Source organism: Carettochelys insculpta, chromosome 21 (genome assembly GCF_033958435.1).
Source record: "Carettochelys insculpta isolate YL-2023 chromosome 21, ASM3395843v1, whole genome shotgun sequence".
In the NCBI taxonomy this organism is placed as follows: Eukaryota; Metazoa; Chordata; order Testudines; family Carettochelyidae; genus Carettochelys; species Carettochelys insculpta.
This window is the reverse complement of record NC_134157.1, coordinates 12239675-12255900: the sequence shown is the minus strand read 5'-3', so window position 1 is coordinate 12255900 and position 16226 is coordinate 12239675. Positions and strand designations below refer to the sequence as shown.

Genomic DNA, 16226 nt, shown 5'->3' with positions numbered 1-16226 from the left:
GCAACATTTACAGTGCTTTTTGTGGCTGGTATGCATACTGGCAACTCATCAGCCCCAGCTGGGATCCCCAGCCCCAAGACTGGCAGCTGCCTGGGGTGTAGAGCTCTGCCTGTAGCTCCAGCCGTGGGAACCTGGGGGGAGAAGGCAGGGAGCCAGCTGAGTATTGGTTCTCTTTTAAAATAAATAAATAAATAAATAAATAAAAACCACACAAAAAAAGCACTGAACATTTAGAATTTAAGATCAAATGTGTGTGCTACGTGACCTTAAGCTTCTGGTTGATTTCTCAGTCGATAAGCACTACATTGAAATGGAATACAGAAATTGCCCTTAATCTATTCTGAAGTTGCAGATTTTGTCCAGTGGTTCATTTTGCATGTCCTTACAGCAGTAGCATAATTAGTACCATGTTTGAATACAAATTCTTATAAATCTTATTATGCAGACTGCTGATTTTTAAAAAAGCAAGGACTTAAAACAGATTGTACTAAATCAAGTTCCTTAGTATTACTCCCATGGAGGCTCTTCTATGAATTCATGCTCACAGATAAAGCCAGAAGATGGCAAGATTTACTTATAAAAGTGAGGTACAGAAGGCCAACTTACCTTGAAGAAACCACAGACCTCAGATAGCTGTTCTTTAGGCCCCAGAAAACCAAAGGCTAGAACAGGACTGACATGCTCCGATACGGAGTAGAAATGAGAAATAAAGCCATCTGGTACCTGTCATGGGAAAGAAATCCAGATCTCATCTTTGCTCCTGGAGAGAATTTAGAAGCAAATCCACTTCATATTAGGCATTCTTATCTGATAATTGAAACACAGATGTCCTACGCATGACAAAGCAGCTGGCATTTCCTGCTGTTATGATGTACTGTTAAACAGCTGCAACAGTCAGCCCCAGAAAGGGCTGCATTTAAGAGGCTAAAGTTGGAAGAGACATATTCAGCCACTCCTCTTGCAAGTTAGAAACCCATCATTCAAATACGCTGAGGTTTTACAAGACTTCTGCATCTTGCTGTTTTTAAATGGCCTACTGGTGGAAAAAAAAGTATAAAACAACTGAAGCCTGCAAGAATTCTTCAGCTGTCAGGCGAAATGACTTCACAGGAGGGGAGGGTGCTCAGTGAGTGAATGGCAGAACTGAATTAGAATTCGTGAGGTTCTGACTCAGTATCCTAGACTTGTCTGTGATTACATGGCACGTTTGAGAAACAGCACAGATTCAGTGAAAAGGGGAAATACAGTGGGCAAAATCTAGTCAGCCAGGCAGCTAGCTACCTGTACCTCTTCTGGCAGTGTAAGTGACCTTCTTCCACCACTCAACCAAAACAGAAACAGCCCACATAAAAGAGAGACCACTATTATCTTGGAGTCTGTGCCTATTACTATAGTATTGTAGGCAGTGAATACAGAATATTGAGATTCACTAGTAAATAAACAAGATTGGACTATTTTATTAAGAATGCCCAAGTATTTGGGGAGAAGGTCCCTTCAGTACAGATGTCAGTGGACTCCTCCTGTTTTAGATGGGTAATAGGATAGTTTTGTCTGTACTTGTAAAAATTCCATCTAGATACACATTTCACTAGGGTCCAGATCACATTTTAGTGACAACCAAGTGCCATCTGTTCCTTCCTTTGCCCCCCATATCTTGTCCTGCCATAGCTCTTGCATTCACTCAGGTGTTGACACCTTATTTTTATTTGTTTTACTTACCATTAGAAGCCTCCTCTTTGCTTTCAGAACTGACCAACAGGCAGTTGCTAGGGCCTGCAATTAAAAAAAATACATCATACAATGGTGTGAGCCTTTCCAGGATGCAACTTACACCAATATATTGCCATCACTATGGCCTGCAGTATTGTTGCCACCATTCTACAGCCCATTACTGAGTGGCAGATAGGGTTCCTGATCAATTCTAAAGTTAAGTAATCTGAAAGAATGTTTGGTCATTTCAAATTAATTCCAGGCCAGGCATGATGCTTATGAATACCCCTAATATCATCCAGTGAATGGGGCCTCTAGCTACTTCAGAATGGAGTCCATCGCTTCTCCAACAATGAAACAGCCCATATAAAAGGGAAAAACACTATTAACTTGAGGAGTCTCTGGCTATTGCTACTGTATAGTATAGTAGGCAGTTAAGATGGAATATTGAGATTTACTTTTATATGAGCAAGACTGGAAGCCAGAATCATAGGAACTTCAGGAAGTCTGACATGATTTCAAAACAGATATGCTTTTCAGGCTCCCAGCAAATTAGACTGTCTAAGGTATGCATGACAGCTAGCTGTAAGAAAATACATTAACATTTAGGGTTCCCTTTGGTAGGTTCTCCAATGGAGAAACTGAAAAGCAGTAGACGCTGAGTCACCATCCTCTCAACCGCAAAGTACAGGAAAGTGTTATTTCTTTAGCAGCTAGGAAGGTGATGGCTAAGAATCTGCTATCTACACACATATCTTTAACAATGTTATTACAGAAAGTAACTGCTAAAGGAATGAACTTGCTAAAGCCAACACAGATTCCCTATAATTTAATCAGATCTATCAAGAGACTTGCCAAATCATATGTTGGCAGGAGGGACGGAAAAACAGGATTGTTCCTTAAAGAGTCTTCTGTGTAATCAGAAAGCCTGACCTTTTTTGTCCCTTTAATAATTAAATAGTCATTTGAAACAAAGACCACCATTTAACACACCGTCTCCTTAAAGCTGTCAGAGAGCCAGCGGTTGCGCAAGACAGCTAGCACAGAAGAGGGAGGGTTCTCTAGGTCCTCAAAAGCATCCATGAGAATGAAGTCCAGCACAATATCAAAGAAATTCATGCACACCACCTGCCAGAGAACAGAAGTCACAGTCAACAGTTTATGAAGAGTAAACCAGACCAAAGAGGGACCATCTGAAATCTGAATTCTTTAGTTACAAAAAAGGCCAAGTTGATCAGTAGTGTAAGTGACACAAATCCACTGATTTCAGGACAATGGTTTCAAGTTTAAACCAGCAAGAGTTTGCTCTACTAGTTTGCTCACCTTGTTAAGGATAAGCAGATTCAAAACCAATTGAAAACACAGCTATGAGCTTTACAACTATAGTAGTGCCACTCAGTAGAAATAGGTTCAGAAAGAATTCAGTCAGATATTTGTTGTTGTATTGTTATTCTGAGGGCAGCTATTTACCTGGACAGGTATTTTCCCTATCCACTGTGTTACAGATGTAACTACAAAACCATTTGTAGAAAAAGAGATGGAATATTGGGTACCTTAATTTGGCACAGTTTAACTTTCATGTGTTAAGAGCTGGAGTTTCCCCTCCCATAAACTACTGCAAAATAGTTGCAAGTTAACAGTAGTAGCTTTGTGCTCCAGTGGCACCAAGTGGTGAATAACATGTTATTTAATTTGGAATTCCTGTTCATTGTTGGCTCTTTCCCATACATTGGTGCAGACTTTCATTTCTGCTCTATCTTTCTAAAGAGTGTTCTTCTACAAACCCCTCGTCCTTCTAGTTCCCGCTGAGTGGTTGGCCAGGTATCTTGCTTCAGTGCGTAATGTAGCATCTCCTCATAGGTTTCCAGAAAACCTTTGGGGTTCTTTGAAGAACAGAGAAAGCAAACAATGGGAACAATTTATAGTACACAGTCTTGGTTTACAATAAAACGTTTCTCTAGCCTGTTGCTCTGAGAATGTCAAAATGATTTACACACAGGCTGGGTCTACACTTGCCCCCAGCTTCAAAGGGGGCATGTTAATCAGGGTGATGGGAGATTACTAATAAAGTGCTGTGGTGAATATGCAGCACTTCATTAGACTAATTCTACCCCCAGCAACTTCAAAGCTTCAAACTTTGAAGTGCCAGCATGCATGTACCCACGGGCACTTCCCTTTACTCCTCTTGGGTCCGGTTTAATGAATAAAAGCCATATTAAATATTCCCATTCATTGCAGATGCAACATACAGAGAGACCACCTTATTTCCCTGGGAGCCCCGTTACTCCTTCCCACTTATGAACCATATCCGTTCAGAGAGGAGATTACATACACACCTTTCCCCAGGAAGAACTAGTGAAGAGAGAGCAAACATGGGAACTTGTTTTCTCTTTCAAATGGGTGAATACAGCAACGGCAGAGGGAGGGGAGAATCATATGGATTAGCAGAAATTGGGATTGAGCAATTGTGTCTATAATCATGATGAGCAACCTAGGCTACTAAGCGGGTCTGCAAGACTGTCATAACGAAGATGGTCTCCTGAGATAGGGTAGTTTTGCTAACTGCGTTTGCACACCTAGAATGCGCAGGGTGTGCCAACTGAACCATGCAGCACTTTGGAAGCAGAAGATGTGCATGGTTCTCACAGTCAGTGTTATATGCACTCAGCACACACCTCACTTTTCATGCCCTTGCTTTACATACATATAATTTTAGTAATACCAGTAAGAAAAAAATACTACATGAACCAAAACCAGCGGACTCTGGCAACCCTGTGAAAGGGCAACAGTAAACAGAATGTCTCGTGGGCCAGACGTAGAACCGCAATGGGTCACACAGGTTGTCGACCACTGGTCCATAAGGTGCAGCTGTACCCATACAAGATAGAACTGAGTTGTGTCTCACTCATATGCCCTCCTACCTTCTCAGCCTTTGTCATTAGTCCAGTCACCATCTGCTTTCCAACCTCCCCAAAAAATAACTGGTTGCTCTCATCCTGCAGGAGGGCCTATAAAAGAGACCAAAGAATCATTCACTGATTAGATAAACAAATCCTTATTCCATGAGGTAGAAGGCAATAGGAGGGTTCTTACAATAGTGAAACTGACAAATACAGATCTCACTTTTTCCTTGGACTGAGAGCTGACATGAATTGCAGTCGGGGTGGGCAAGGAGAGGGTATGGGGATCCAGGCTGTGGCCTGCCAGGACCATAAGTTAGGATTCCTTCTTGCATGCAGCCCCAGGCTGCTCAACATAGCCACCTGCTGGGGCTACATGCCTCTGTGGGTCATCTGCCCCAGGATGAGGGGGAAACTTTTTGCACTGACCCCAGTTTCAGGAGCTGTGAGATTGTGCTAGGGGCAGTTGGCAGCACACAAAGTCTCTCCCCATCCCCCCCACACAAGGGCTGCACAGCACTGAAATACACACGGCCCCAGCAGATGGCTGCTCTGAGCGGCCTGAGACTGCAGCAGGCAAGGAGACTGAGCATCCTGCTAGGCTCCCCAGCCAGAGCCTGCCTCTGGTTCCCCACCTGCTCCTGCGCCCCAACTCCCTGCCTCAAGTCACCACTAAAACCCTCTGCCTCCCTCCCTCTCTCTCTCCTTTGCCCCAGGTCACAACTTCCTCCCAGGCCCTGCTCTTCCTCCTACTCCCCTCCCCGCAGGCCAGAATCCTCTCCTGCACCCATACCCCCTCCCAGACCCTGCACCCAAATCCTCTGCCCAAAATCAAAACCTCCTCTTTCACCCAAACTCCCTCGCAAACCCCACACCCTCTCCTGCAACCCAGTACATTCCCCTGAGCTCCCTTCTGCACCCACCCTCGATCGCAGATGCCACAACCCCTCCACAGAAAAAGTGTAACCCTTGAGCACTTACCAAAATCTTGGCGTGCCCCCTCCTCATCAAACATTATAGCCCACCCCACATTCAAATATTGGAATCAATTCAGCCCAAGGCAATGAGCTCTGTGAAGTCTATGCTCCCATTGTATCTAGTGCCTTCTGGTCACTCAACAACTACTCATGTTAACTGCTGATTATTCAGAGGTGTCCCAAAGAAAAAACTATCTAACCCTTCCTGACTGGAAAGAGGATTGTCACAGAGCTAAGACTTTAAAAAGTGAGGTGCATAAAAGCAAAGCAGAAGACCACAGGGTGAAAATGAAATAGAAGAGTTATTTCCTATAGGAAATAGGCACAGAATGCTGGAAAAGTCTGGGAGTGGCAAGGAAAAAAAAAGAGTGTATGTGAGCATTGGCACTATGATGATGCAAGGATCTAGAAAGGTTCATAGATCTGCAGCCTCATGACATTACTCTGGGGACTGGATAGCTGAGGATAGAAAGCCTTTCACCCCCTAGGTCATGGGTATGGCTCCAGGCCAATTACAATCAGAAGCTCCCAAGCAGCCTCGGTGAAGCAAGTTTCATAGTCTGCAGACAGTTCCCAAATAGCCAAGAACTTTATTATAAGAGCCGCTATATACAAAGCTGGAGTCTATCTCAGCTGTAAAGCCACGTTTTGAGTTGGCACAGAGACTGAATTACCTTTTCACCCCAGAGTAAGGGTTAAAAACACATTTTGGAGAAGGTGTACGATAAGGAAAGTTTGCACTGCTGCTTTCTGTGCTTGTTCTCTAGAAGTGGAGGACTTCAGTGTCTAGGACAAGCTTGACAGCCCCTTTCATTCACAAGGACAGATAATCAAAGTGATGTGTGCTGTAACAGGAAACCTTTCAAATGTAGTATGACAAAATGGCCAATATTGGCATAGTGGGTCCTGCACTTTTCTTGGCAGAGGGCTATGATATTCCCCCACTTACCCTTGCTCTGAGGGCACCAAAGGCCCTGCTAGTAGCTCAGGAAGGTGGCAGAGAAGGGAGGCAATGAAGGGGTCTGAACCCCAGCCCTCTCAACCCCTGCAGATTTCCCCCCTGGGTAGAGTTATGCTTGATCCTTGACACTTGGGGAGGGAGTCTCCCTGTTCTGCTGGGACAACGTCTCCAGTTCTCTGGGCTTTCAAATCTCAGCAACATCGCTCTGAACTCCGGTTCTCACCCTGCCCTGTCTGGCTGAAGCAACAGGGTTTTATAGGTTCTTGACAGGGTCTTAACTGGCTACAGGTGCTTTGGTTAGTCTGTAGCAGCCTTCCACAGTCTACAAGGAACCACATCTTAATTAGTCTAGGGCTTATCTATCTCCCCTCAGCACCCACGTACTGATACAACATAGTTCTCATGACAAGAAAATACCTACCTGGAAGGCCTGCCTGACACAGTGCAGCTTTGCCAGGAAATCCTGATCATGGTAGCAGCCTAGAAGCTCTGTCCTAAGAGAGGAAAGCAGGATCTCACAAACTCCAGCAACAAAACAAGACTAATAAGTCTCCTGAAGAGACAAAGAGCGTGGTCTTGATTTGGGCTCCTACTTCCCATAGGAGTTTTTGAAAATTCCTTTCTTTGCTTACTAGGCATGAAACCTTTCAGATAAACCATTGAGTCACTTTCAGATATTTACTTTGATTGTTATAGTCCATGGCTAGCTTGGCATCATCAGCCCAGATGTGAAATGTACTGCCCCAGGAAACTAGTTATCTTAATGTGTTTCTCACAGTATGAGGATGTAACCAGTCTGAGTCAAGTTAAACAAACCCAAGCAGCATCTGAAGGCCTGAGCTGATTAAAACCCCTTGGAATTTCCAAGCCAGTAAAGAAGGTGCTAAAAAAACTTGTCTCTCTCAAAATGGTATTTTAAACCCAGTGCCAAGCCCCTACTAAGTAACCTGACGAGTTCATGTCTCTTGCCAAAGGAGTCTGGTCATATTGCTTGAAGACTCCTTTTAGCACTTCACCTTAGTGTTCTGCATGAAACTCTCCCATCTTTCACCAACTGCAGAGCTTCTTCGTATAGAGCAGCTGGTTTGGAGAGCTGAAAAGGCATCTGCCCAATCTGAAGGGAGTCAAAGATCTGCAGAGAAAGCAGAAGAGGTCAGAAGAACTTTTTGTTGTATCTGTGCAAACCCTGGGGTTCAGAAACAAGAGATTAAAATCCATCAGTCAAAGAAAGCATTGTTATAAACTATATTGCACCACAACATCCAGACATCCCTGGAACCCCCATTATGATTGGATCACAATTTCCTTAGCCACAGCATAGCCCAATTCGTCCTCCTCCTCCATCTGTAGTATAAACCATATCAGAAGGTGCTTTAGCAGCTTTTACAATACTTTTCTAACGGCTACTACTCCATGCTGCTAGATGATGTAGACACATGGCTCTCATAGTCTCCCAGAAATTAAGAACATGGCAGAACAGCCAGCTTGGGCAAGTTCCCAAAGCAGCAAATTAAGTGATGGTTGATTGGTTTATTCACAATTGTTTATCTGAGTCACCTCTGCAGCAGAGAAAAAGGAGTCCTCAGAAGTCAGACTGTCTTCGTCATCTGTCCGAAGTCTCAGTGACTCCTCTGTCAGAGGAAGCATGAAAGTTCTCTCTGGAGGGGGCAAAGATAAGCATATGTTTAGTGCTGTATCTCAAATGTCATTCCTCCCACCCAGCATGCTCTTCCCTAGATGCAAATCTTTATGAGGCAGTAGTGCCCCTCTGTAGCCATCTTGAAATTCATCACTTCCTTGATGATTGAAGAGATCTGGCTCGTCTTCAGGAGGGACAAAAAAGTCTACTTAGAAATAAATATGGAGCTACATCAGGGGCTTCCTAATTCAAATACTGTTTTATGCTGAAAATCTGCATTCTCCTTTAAGCCTTTCTCCCACCAAATCTTTTCTACTGCTAGGAAAGGAAAAAGGGTCCCAAAGAGCTAGATTCATTAGTTTCCTCGGTCTAGCAGACAAAGAAATAATTGGAAACATTGAACCAGCAGCTGGTAGACTGCAACAGACTGCATGTTTCTACTGCTCTTTTTCACAGTCTGCACACTGGTCAGGGTGTTTTCTCTCTTCATCTGTCCATCCTATGCCACCACTAATCTCAAACTCCTCTAATAGCCACTTCTACCCAGCCAAGAGGAATTTGATGAGGTTTTGGCGACTGAAATATTAGAATTTAACAGAAAGGCTTAATACCCATCTCCAATTAAGATTCCATGAAGCTAAGTTCTACTCCCTAGTGGGACTCCAGCATATTCTCATGGCTGCCTCTATAGCTGACACCCAGACCCACCTTACCCAGGTCTAGCAGCATGCTATCCGAAGGGAGCGTTGACCCAAATTCTTCCTGAAGGTGATATGCTCGGTGCAGGAGAGATTCAAGCTTCTCTGCAAACTCCTTTTTCTGGGACTCCTGCTTAAACATAAGCAAACACTATTCCACATTAGCCAGTTGTGCTGCAGATGTAGCACAGCTGGTTACTCTGAGAGATGCTTTCAGCAAAGTACTGAAGTGAAATTGAGCCAACAGTTTGGCTTTACCAATTACCACTTCATGGTGAACTTGCAATAGAACTAGGAGGCAGGGAAGTTTGTATGCAATCTGCTCCAAATTACAGCTTTTTTCCTTCTGTTTCTCCATTTAAGAGAAAATAGTACATTGACCTATATTACCTAGAGAAACAGTTATACTTGGCAATCAGCTTCAAGAAAAAGTTCAGTGATCTCAGCCTAGTCTCAGGTATAGGTTCACTCCACAAAGTCTGCATTACTTTGCTCTATTCACAGGCCAGACACCAGAATAATGCAGAGCGCATTCAGTATGTTATTAGATAAGAGGGAAGCCTGCTGTTAGCACAGTTATGTAACATCAGTGAGTGGGTGGAGGAAAAGCTTACACAATGTCTACACCATCATTATACTTTGCGCAGATCTTCACCTTCATGGAGATCTAAGCCTTCAGCTAGAAGAATTAAAGAAAACTACAAGATCTGTTTTGATTACGAAGCAATCATAATTTTAATCCAGAGGTAGAAACACAGGGAGCTACTTCAAGCACATAGCATACAGCTAAAATAATCTAGATTTGACTTGCATAAATATCATAGAACACAAAAGATGAACTTCCCAAATACTGTAGACACCCAGTTCTGTTTTATAAGAATCTCAGGGTATCAACATCCTTAACATCCACCAAGTTCAGAATTTTGTGCCTTTCACTACCTGCAGCTGCCATCTCTTTAGCTCGTGTAGTCACCACTATACTGTTCTACTTTGGGTACAGTAGCCCCTTGAGTTATGCAAGGGTTGCGTTCCCTTGCACAACTCGAATTTCACTTAAGTCAGGGCAGGAGGGGGCTTTTCTCCCCAGCAGAACACGTGTTCTGCAGGTGGAGAAGGAGCAGAAGCACCTGGAGCTCCTTTTGAAAGGTAAAGCGGGGGGGGCAGTTTCAGAGGCTTAAGCCAGGCGGTGGGCTGGAGCTGTGGGAGAAGGGGCAGAGGGTTAAGCCTGCAGTGGGTTAAGGCTATGGGGTGGGGGCGTTGAGCCAGACCCACGCACAGGGGGTTTTGAACTGGGGGGGGGGGGTTGAACTGGAGCCATGCATGGGGGTGCTAAGCCAGGGCCGGGGGGTGGTGAGCCAGAGTTGTGTGTGTATGGTGAGCTGGGCCCCAGGGAGCCAGGGGGTTTGAGCCAGGACCATGTGAGGCCAAGGGGGTGGAGTGGGATTTTGAGTGTTTGCTGTATAATCTTTCATAAGAGCCTTTCCCAGCATGCTCCCCCTATGGTAGCTGATGCATTCAATCTGGGGGAGACAATAATTTGTTAGTCCTAGAGAGTCCACTTTGTAGGTGACTGGAGAAACCTGAAACTCTTATTCCACATGAGTATTTTGGCACTTATTTTCACTTGGCTTTCCCTTTCTCTAATGGCTGAGATAGTTATCCAGCGTCACAAATTTGTTCTCCTCTAATGAGACAAGTGTGCAATCGCTTAACTTTTCCAGTTCACTTCAGCCTTGGAAATCTAGCTAGATATTCTGTTATAAAGGTATTAAAAAGCAATAAATTGGACATGACAAAATATTCTTAACCTAATTTATTGCTGTATTTAATAATAAATAATTCACAGCTGTTTATCATCACTTTTCATCGGTGGTTCTCAAAGTGTTTTATAAAGGAGTATTATCTCCATTTTCCAGATGGGAAAACTAGAACACCAAGAGAAAAGTAATTTGCTTACAGACATTTAGCAAAGTAATAGTAGAGCTAGGACTTGAACCTGTCTCACCTGAGTTCCAGTTCAGTGTCATAGCCAGTTGGCCACATACGGTTCCTTAGTTTGCTCTTTTCCTAGCAATAACTAATTCTGAAGTTTGAGAGAGACTCTTTGGGAACAAGTTATTGTGAGTGAGTGGTTAGGAAAACTCAACAGAAAAAAGATGTAGCCAAAAATGTTGGAAACACATCCTCTAGTTCCAACAAACCTATACCAGGAAATTACAGGTAGTTAAGGATGGGTCCTCGCCATACCATAAACTCCTTGTCTAAATCCACTTTCCTACAAACTTGCTTTTCAGTGTTTAGTCTCTGAGGCTATGTCTAGGATGCAGGTTTCTGTTGACAGAAGTTTTGTTGACAGAGCACGTGTCCAGACTGCAGATCTGTCAGAAGAGATCTGCTGGTGGGGAGCATTTTGTTGACATCCCTGTACACCTTCTTCCATGAGGAAGAAGGCACATCTCGACAGAGGGTTTTTCTTCCAACATTTGGCTCCAGGGGGACAGGCCAAATGTCAGAAAAGCCTCTCCCAACAGAACTGTCAGCTAAAGATATGTAAATGTGCTGCACAGTTTACGTATCTTTTGCCGACAGTTCTTGGCAATCTAGACATAGCCTTACTGACGACCTCCCTTTCTGCCCATTCAATCTGACCCTTCACAATGTTTGCCGGATAATGAACGGGACAAATTGGTAGGTACCTCAGGCATCTCCTCAGATATTGTTTCTTCATGTTTTGTGTTGTCCCAGGAGACTGGAGTGCTTGTGTTGTTTCTCTGCCTCACAATCAATGCCTGTTCCCATTTCTGCAGGGCTTCCTCAAATAGCTCCATCCCTGGCCAACACAACCAAACACAAGCAATGAAATTAGTGCTACATATATAGGTAAAGGACATAGCAACCAGTAACTCCTTGCTCACTTGTATGGCAGAATATTCTGGAGAAGAGAGAAATCTCATCCCAAACCCATTTGTAGCCTAAACCAATAGAATACGAAGAAATAATATATTTCTTCTGTGGGTTTGGACTCAATGAAACCATCCCTATTCTCATCTCATTTCTCTAGCTGAATTACAGTTTGTTGGTGGAATACTGTAGCTGTTAAGCACAAGAGAAGACAATGTTTGTATGTTAATGCAGCAAGGGCCAAATGAACTTGGAGATGATACTCCTATTCTCACAACACAAAGGGTTTAGTTTTCCAGGTTAAAGTTGTTTTTTTTTTTACCTTGAATATAGAGATTTTCAGCACTAGAGTCACCAGCTGCTCCAGGATCGTCCATTGTTCTCGTCTCCCAGGGTCCCGCAGATGCTGGTGTTGGGCTGGAAGAATTCACAGCCACTATCTATCCAGTGAAGAAAGAAGAGCAGCTCCTTTTAGAACTTTCTTCAAGTATGATGTAGACATATGGCATAGACAAGGCTACACTGCCAGAATGCTTCCACCATCTCAGCTACTGCTGCTCTGGGAAGTGAATTATGTACACTGAAGCAAAACTCCTTCTGTCACTGTAGGAAGCATCTACACTACAACAGGTCTGTAGCTGTCCTGCTGCAGTGCCCATAGTGTGATATGGCTTCAGTTTCTCCTGCAGTTTTCAGGCATACTTTTTTCAGTATTCTCCTGCTTTTCCAGGATGAAAACACCAAAATTGCAAATGGCAGCAATATTGGTGCTACGCAGTCCAAATCCATCCTAATTCTGTGTCCCTAAAGCTTAGAGTATCAGAGGGTAGCCGTGTTAGCCTGTATCTGCAAAAACCATGAGAAGTCCTGTGGCATCTTACAGACTAACTGAAATTTTGGAGCACAAGCTTTCATGGGCGAAGACCCACTTCATCAGATACATAAAGTTTAGAGAACTACATTGGTGCTTAACAGCTACCTCATAGGGAGTTGCAGACAGCCACAGTGCTTCATGCTGAATCCTAATACAACAGGCAAAGAACATCAGTCTCCTCCAGCCAAGAGCCTAACCTCTTTATTCAGATACAAATGCACTATTTGTACAATATTCTGTACCTAACGCCACTAACTGGCTGACAAAGCATTGAACAAGCCATGCTCACTTTGGGGTGTGGCTACATTTTGAGATGGGGTAATGATTCCCGAGGTCAGAAAGGCATATTTGCATAAGCTATGATCACGCTAGTGTTCTAACAATAAAATATAGCTGCAAGAAACTCTACCTACATACCCATCTGAGACCACAAGCACTTATGATTGGCTCCTTCTCTGGAAGCTTCAAGATATGGGTCATTAGACCTGGTTACTATGAGCTAGGAACTGTTCTACTGTACCAGTTTAAAACATGGTAATAATTTGACTTGGCAGTTTGACGGGGCCAAACTATGGAATAACATGGCTTAAAGAACACACTTTACTCAAGTTACTGACTTAGGCTACAAGACATAACTCATTTTACTCACACATGCTGTCTGATCAATGGTTGTTCAAGCTAATTTCCACAACTGTACTTAAACATGGCTTAAATGTGGTTGTGCAGGTACAGGTCCTTAAGCTGGGAATCACACTGTGAACTCAAAGTACAGACATATTCTTGGCATGCCTGCCTGCAATGTTAATGAAGAAAGCAGAGAACAGAAATAAGGAGAATACCAGGACAGTTGCTGTAAGAAGGGGAAAGAAAAGGGACTGCAGGGAAATAAGTGCTTATCCCAAGCCTCACTTAAAGAGAAACGCAATATCCGGGGAAGCAATTGCAAACAAAAGAATAAGCAAATTATCAGTAAAAAAAAAAAAATACTAGAAAGAGAACTTGTGCTGGAGATTAACTCAATTGTGTAGCTAAAATCCACTTATTGGCAATTGACTTCAATATCTGTCCATGGAGGAAGGCCGATAGGAGTGTTTCTCCCCTCGACATTCCTTATTCCTCGCCTCTCACGAGGAGTTCCAGGGTCACCTTTGACCCCCTGAAAGCATCGTTTCATATGTGCACGAAAAGAAACCAAAGAAGGACAACTCTGAGTGGTCAATCTTCCAAGGTAGTGTGGTTGTAGGCTCAGTAGGTACAGAACAGAAGCAAGAGGTGCACATTCTAGGTCAGGGGTTGGCAACCTTTGAGTCTTGGCCTGTCACATTTATCCGCTGGCCGACTGTGAGCCAGTTTGCTGATCCTCAACATCCACAGGTTGGCCCCTCGTAGCTCCGATTTGCGAGGAATGGCCAACTGCAACCACTGGGAGCTGCAGAGGACCATTCCTGTAGATGCTCAATATCAGCAAACTGTATGGTGGCCTGCTGGTGGATTATGCTGATGGGCCAAGAGCCAAAGTTTATTGACCCCTCTTCCAGGTCTTAGTTCAGTGTGCTAGGCTAGCGCCACAAAAGCATTTTAAGATCTGACACTGCAAGACATCAGGCTGTATCTGTTTCTAGCCATGGCATGTCATAAGGTATTTGAGATATAAAAATTACTTCATTTGATTACTACTTTGCTTCCACACACCCAGTTCAGATGTGGTTTTAGTTACTCATGTCTCATGAGCCATAAATTTACAATTAACATTTTGCATTAATAGAAAGAAGGGATTCCAGATCCAGTATGATGCATTGCTGCTCCAAGGGACACCACGGATGCGTCTACACTAGAGAGTTCTGCCAACAGAAGGGGCATTCTGAGTCTTGACAGAACTCTGCATTTGCCTCAACAGAATTATCCCTCAAAAATTTGAGGCACAACATTCCGGCGACAGAGTGAGTTGTGTATAGATGCAATGTGTCGACAGTAACTTCTGTCGACAGATGCTCCCAGCGTAGACATAGCCTATGTGATCTTCGGGATATAGTGTGGTGTTTGTAGAGAAGCTTGTTCTGCTCTTCTACCTTCAGCACTGAAGGATGGTGTTCCAAGAGTCAAATGAGTTGGAACTCCCCTCTGCAGTTTAAGGATAAGGTCTCCTTAATCCCAACACCAAGAAAACTGGAAAGGATGATTAGTATTGTCCACAGACTGGCTGACACTCCAGTTCCATGGAAATAAATTTAATCCTGAACTTCTGGAGATTACAAAGAAAAAGATGCAGACTGAACACTGAGGAAACACCAAAATAGAATGCATTTAGCAAGAGTTGTGGGCAGGGATCCCTCTAATTTTTACCACCCAGGGTCAGAATATATTTTGTGATATGCAACAAGGCATGTGTGACTGTGCACCACCAATAGAAACATATGCTGCATGCTGAGCGTGGCTGTGGGTGCCCTGCTAACCAGATGGGCGGCACATGAATCTCTCCTGGCTGGCCAACTAATCGCTCAGCTTACAGGGAACGCTGGTCTTGGGAGAGATTTTAATCAAAGAAAAGAGGGGGTGTGGAAGGAGTCAAATTTACCAGAAATCGGGGTATGTTTTTAGCTTGAAGTGAATTTTCATCTCTCCGAACCTACACATCTCTTAAATCAGTTTCTTACTATATTTTCTAACCCATCCCATTGGTAGAGTCTGATTTCCAGCAGACCAGAGTAGCACTGTAGAAGTAACTTCCATGAAGCATTAGGGAAAACGAGGGGTGTCTCTGCCCTTCCCCCACCCATCCAAAAAGTCAGAGAGAAGAATGGTTTACTTATTTTAAGGATATTTGACATTACATGAAAAAGTACAGATTCAAAAGTAGCTATAACTATAAATCACAAGTTTGAAAGAAGTCAAGCCACATTTAAATTGCTTTTCTACCTTAGAGGGAGTCCACTTACCCTGATTTGCACAAAACTGAGGCCCAAGTTTTTGAGTCAAAGTACACTAGAGAATATATGTGCTTTACAGGCTGTCTCCAAATAGGTCCTGCTCTCACCATGTTCTCGGAAGCTCAAATGGAGTGATTCTGATGTCTCTAGTCTCTTCCAATCTTCCTACTATGAAACAACTGCTGGTGAATGAGAGAGGGCAGAGAGAACCTGCCTTTGCAAATTAGCAGGAATCAACCACTAAACAATAGCACCAAAGATTAGTTTTCCTACCCTATTCACCTCAACAAGGTGTGAATTTCTGATAGTAAGCATAGAATTGCTTTCACCCACCACTCCCTCCCCAGCTTCAGGACCTTTGGTTCAAGCAGTCCTATCAAATCTTTGATCCACAGTCTTGATCTGGCCTATGCAACTTTTGATGAATCTCCATTTGCCTTTTAAAAATGGTTTCTAGCCCTGAGGACTGTTTAAAAAAAAAAAAACCCTTCCAAATGTGTGTCTAGTATTTAAGTTCAAGCCTGACTACACAGAAATCATTAAACAAATGGCACTAGGAGGTAGGAACTCTCTCCACACCACCCATTAATCTTGTTTTAAACTAAGGACAGCACTTTAAATGCCATTGCCAGAGTTCCC

The 16226-nt window shown here is 43.5% G+C and overlaps 1 protein-coding gene across 8 annotated transcripts in view; it reads right to left on the bottom strand.

Annotated features, from left to right (window-relative positions):
* MIGA2 (mitoguardin 2) overlaps positions 1-16226 on the bottom strand; it is a 37410-nt gene that overhangs the window by 11123 nt on the left and 10061 nt on the right. For 5 of the 8 annotated variants that reach the window (XR_012648330.1, XR_012648329.1, XR_012648331.1 and 2 more), the window contains exons 5-15: positions 12109-12226; positions 11582-11715; positions 8901-9036; positions 8106-8206; positions 7565-7680; positions 6970-7042; positions 4632-4718; positions 3495-3593; positions 2704-2838; positions 1720-1773; positions 607-723 (exon numbers count right to left, since the gene is read on the bottom strand). Coding sequence is in view for 4 of the 8 variants with exons in the window: in XM_075015273.1 (XP_074871374.1) it covers positions 607-723; positions 1720-1773; positions 2704-2838; positions 3495-3593; positions 4632-4718; positions 6970-7042; positions 7565-7680; positions 8106-8206; positions 8901-9036; positions 11582-11715; positions 12109-12226 (1170 nt within the window). In the remaining 4 variants the exon portion in view is untranslated. The remainder of the gene's footprint in view (positions 1-606; positions 724-1719; positions 1774-2703; positions 2839-3494; positions 3594-4631; positions 4719-6969; positions 7043-7564; positions 7681-8105; positions 8207-8900; positions 9037-11581; positions 11716-12108; positions 12227-16226) is intronic. The other 3 variants (XM_075015274.1, XM_075015275.1, XM_075015276.1) reach the window with 3 other exon arrangements.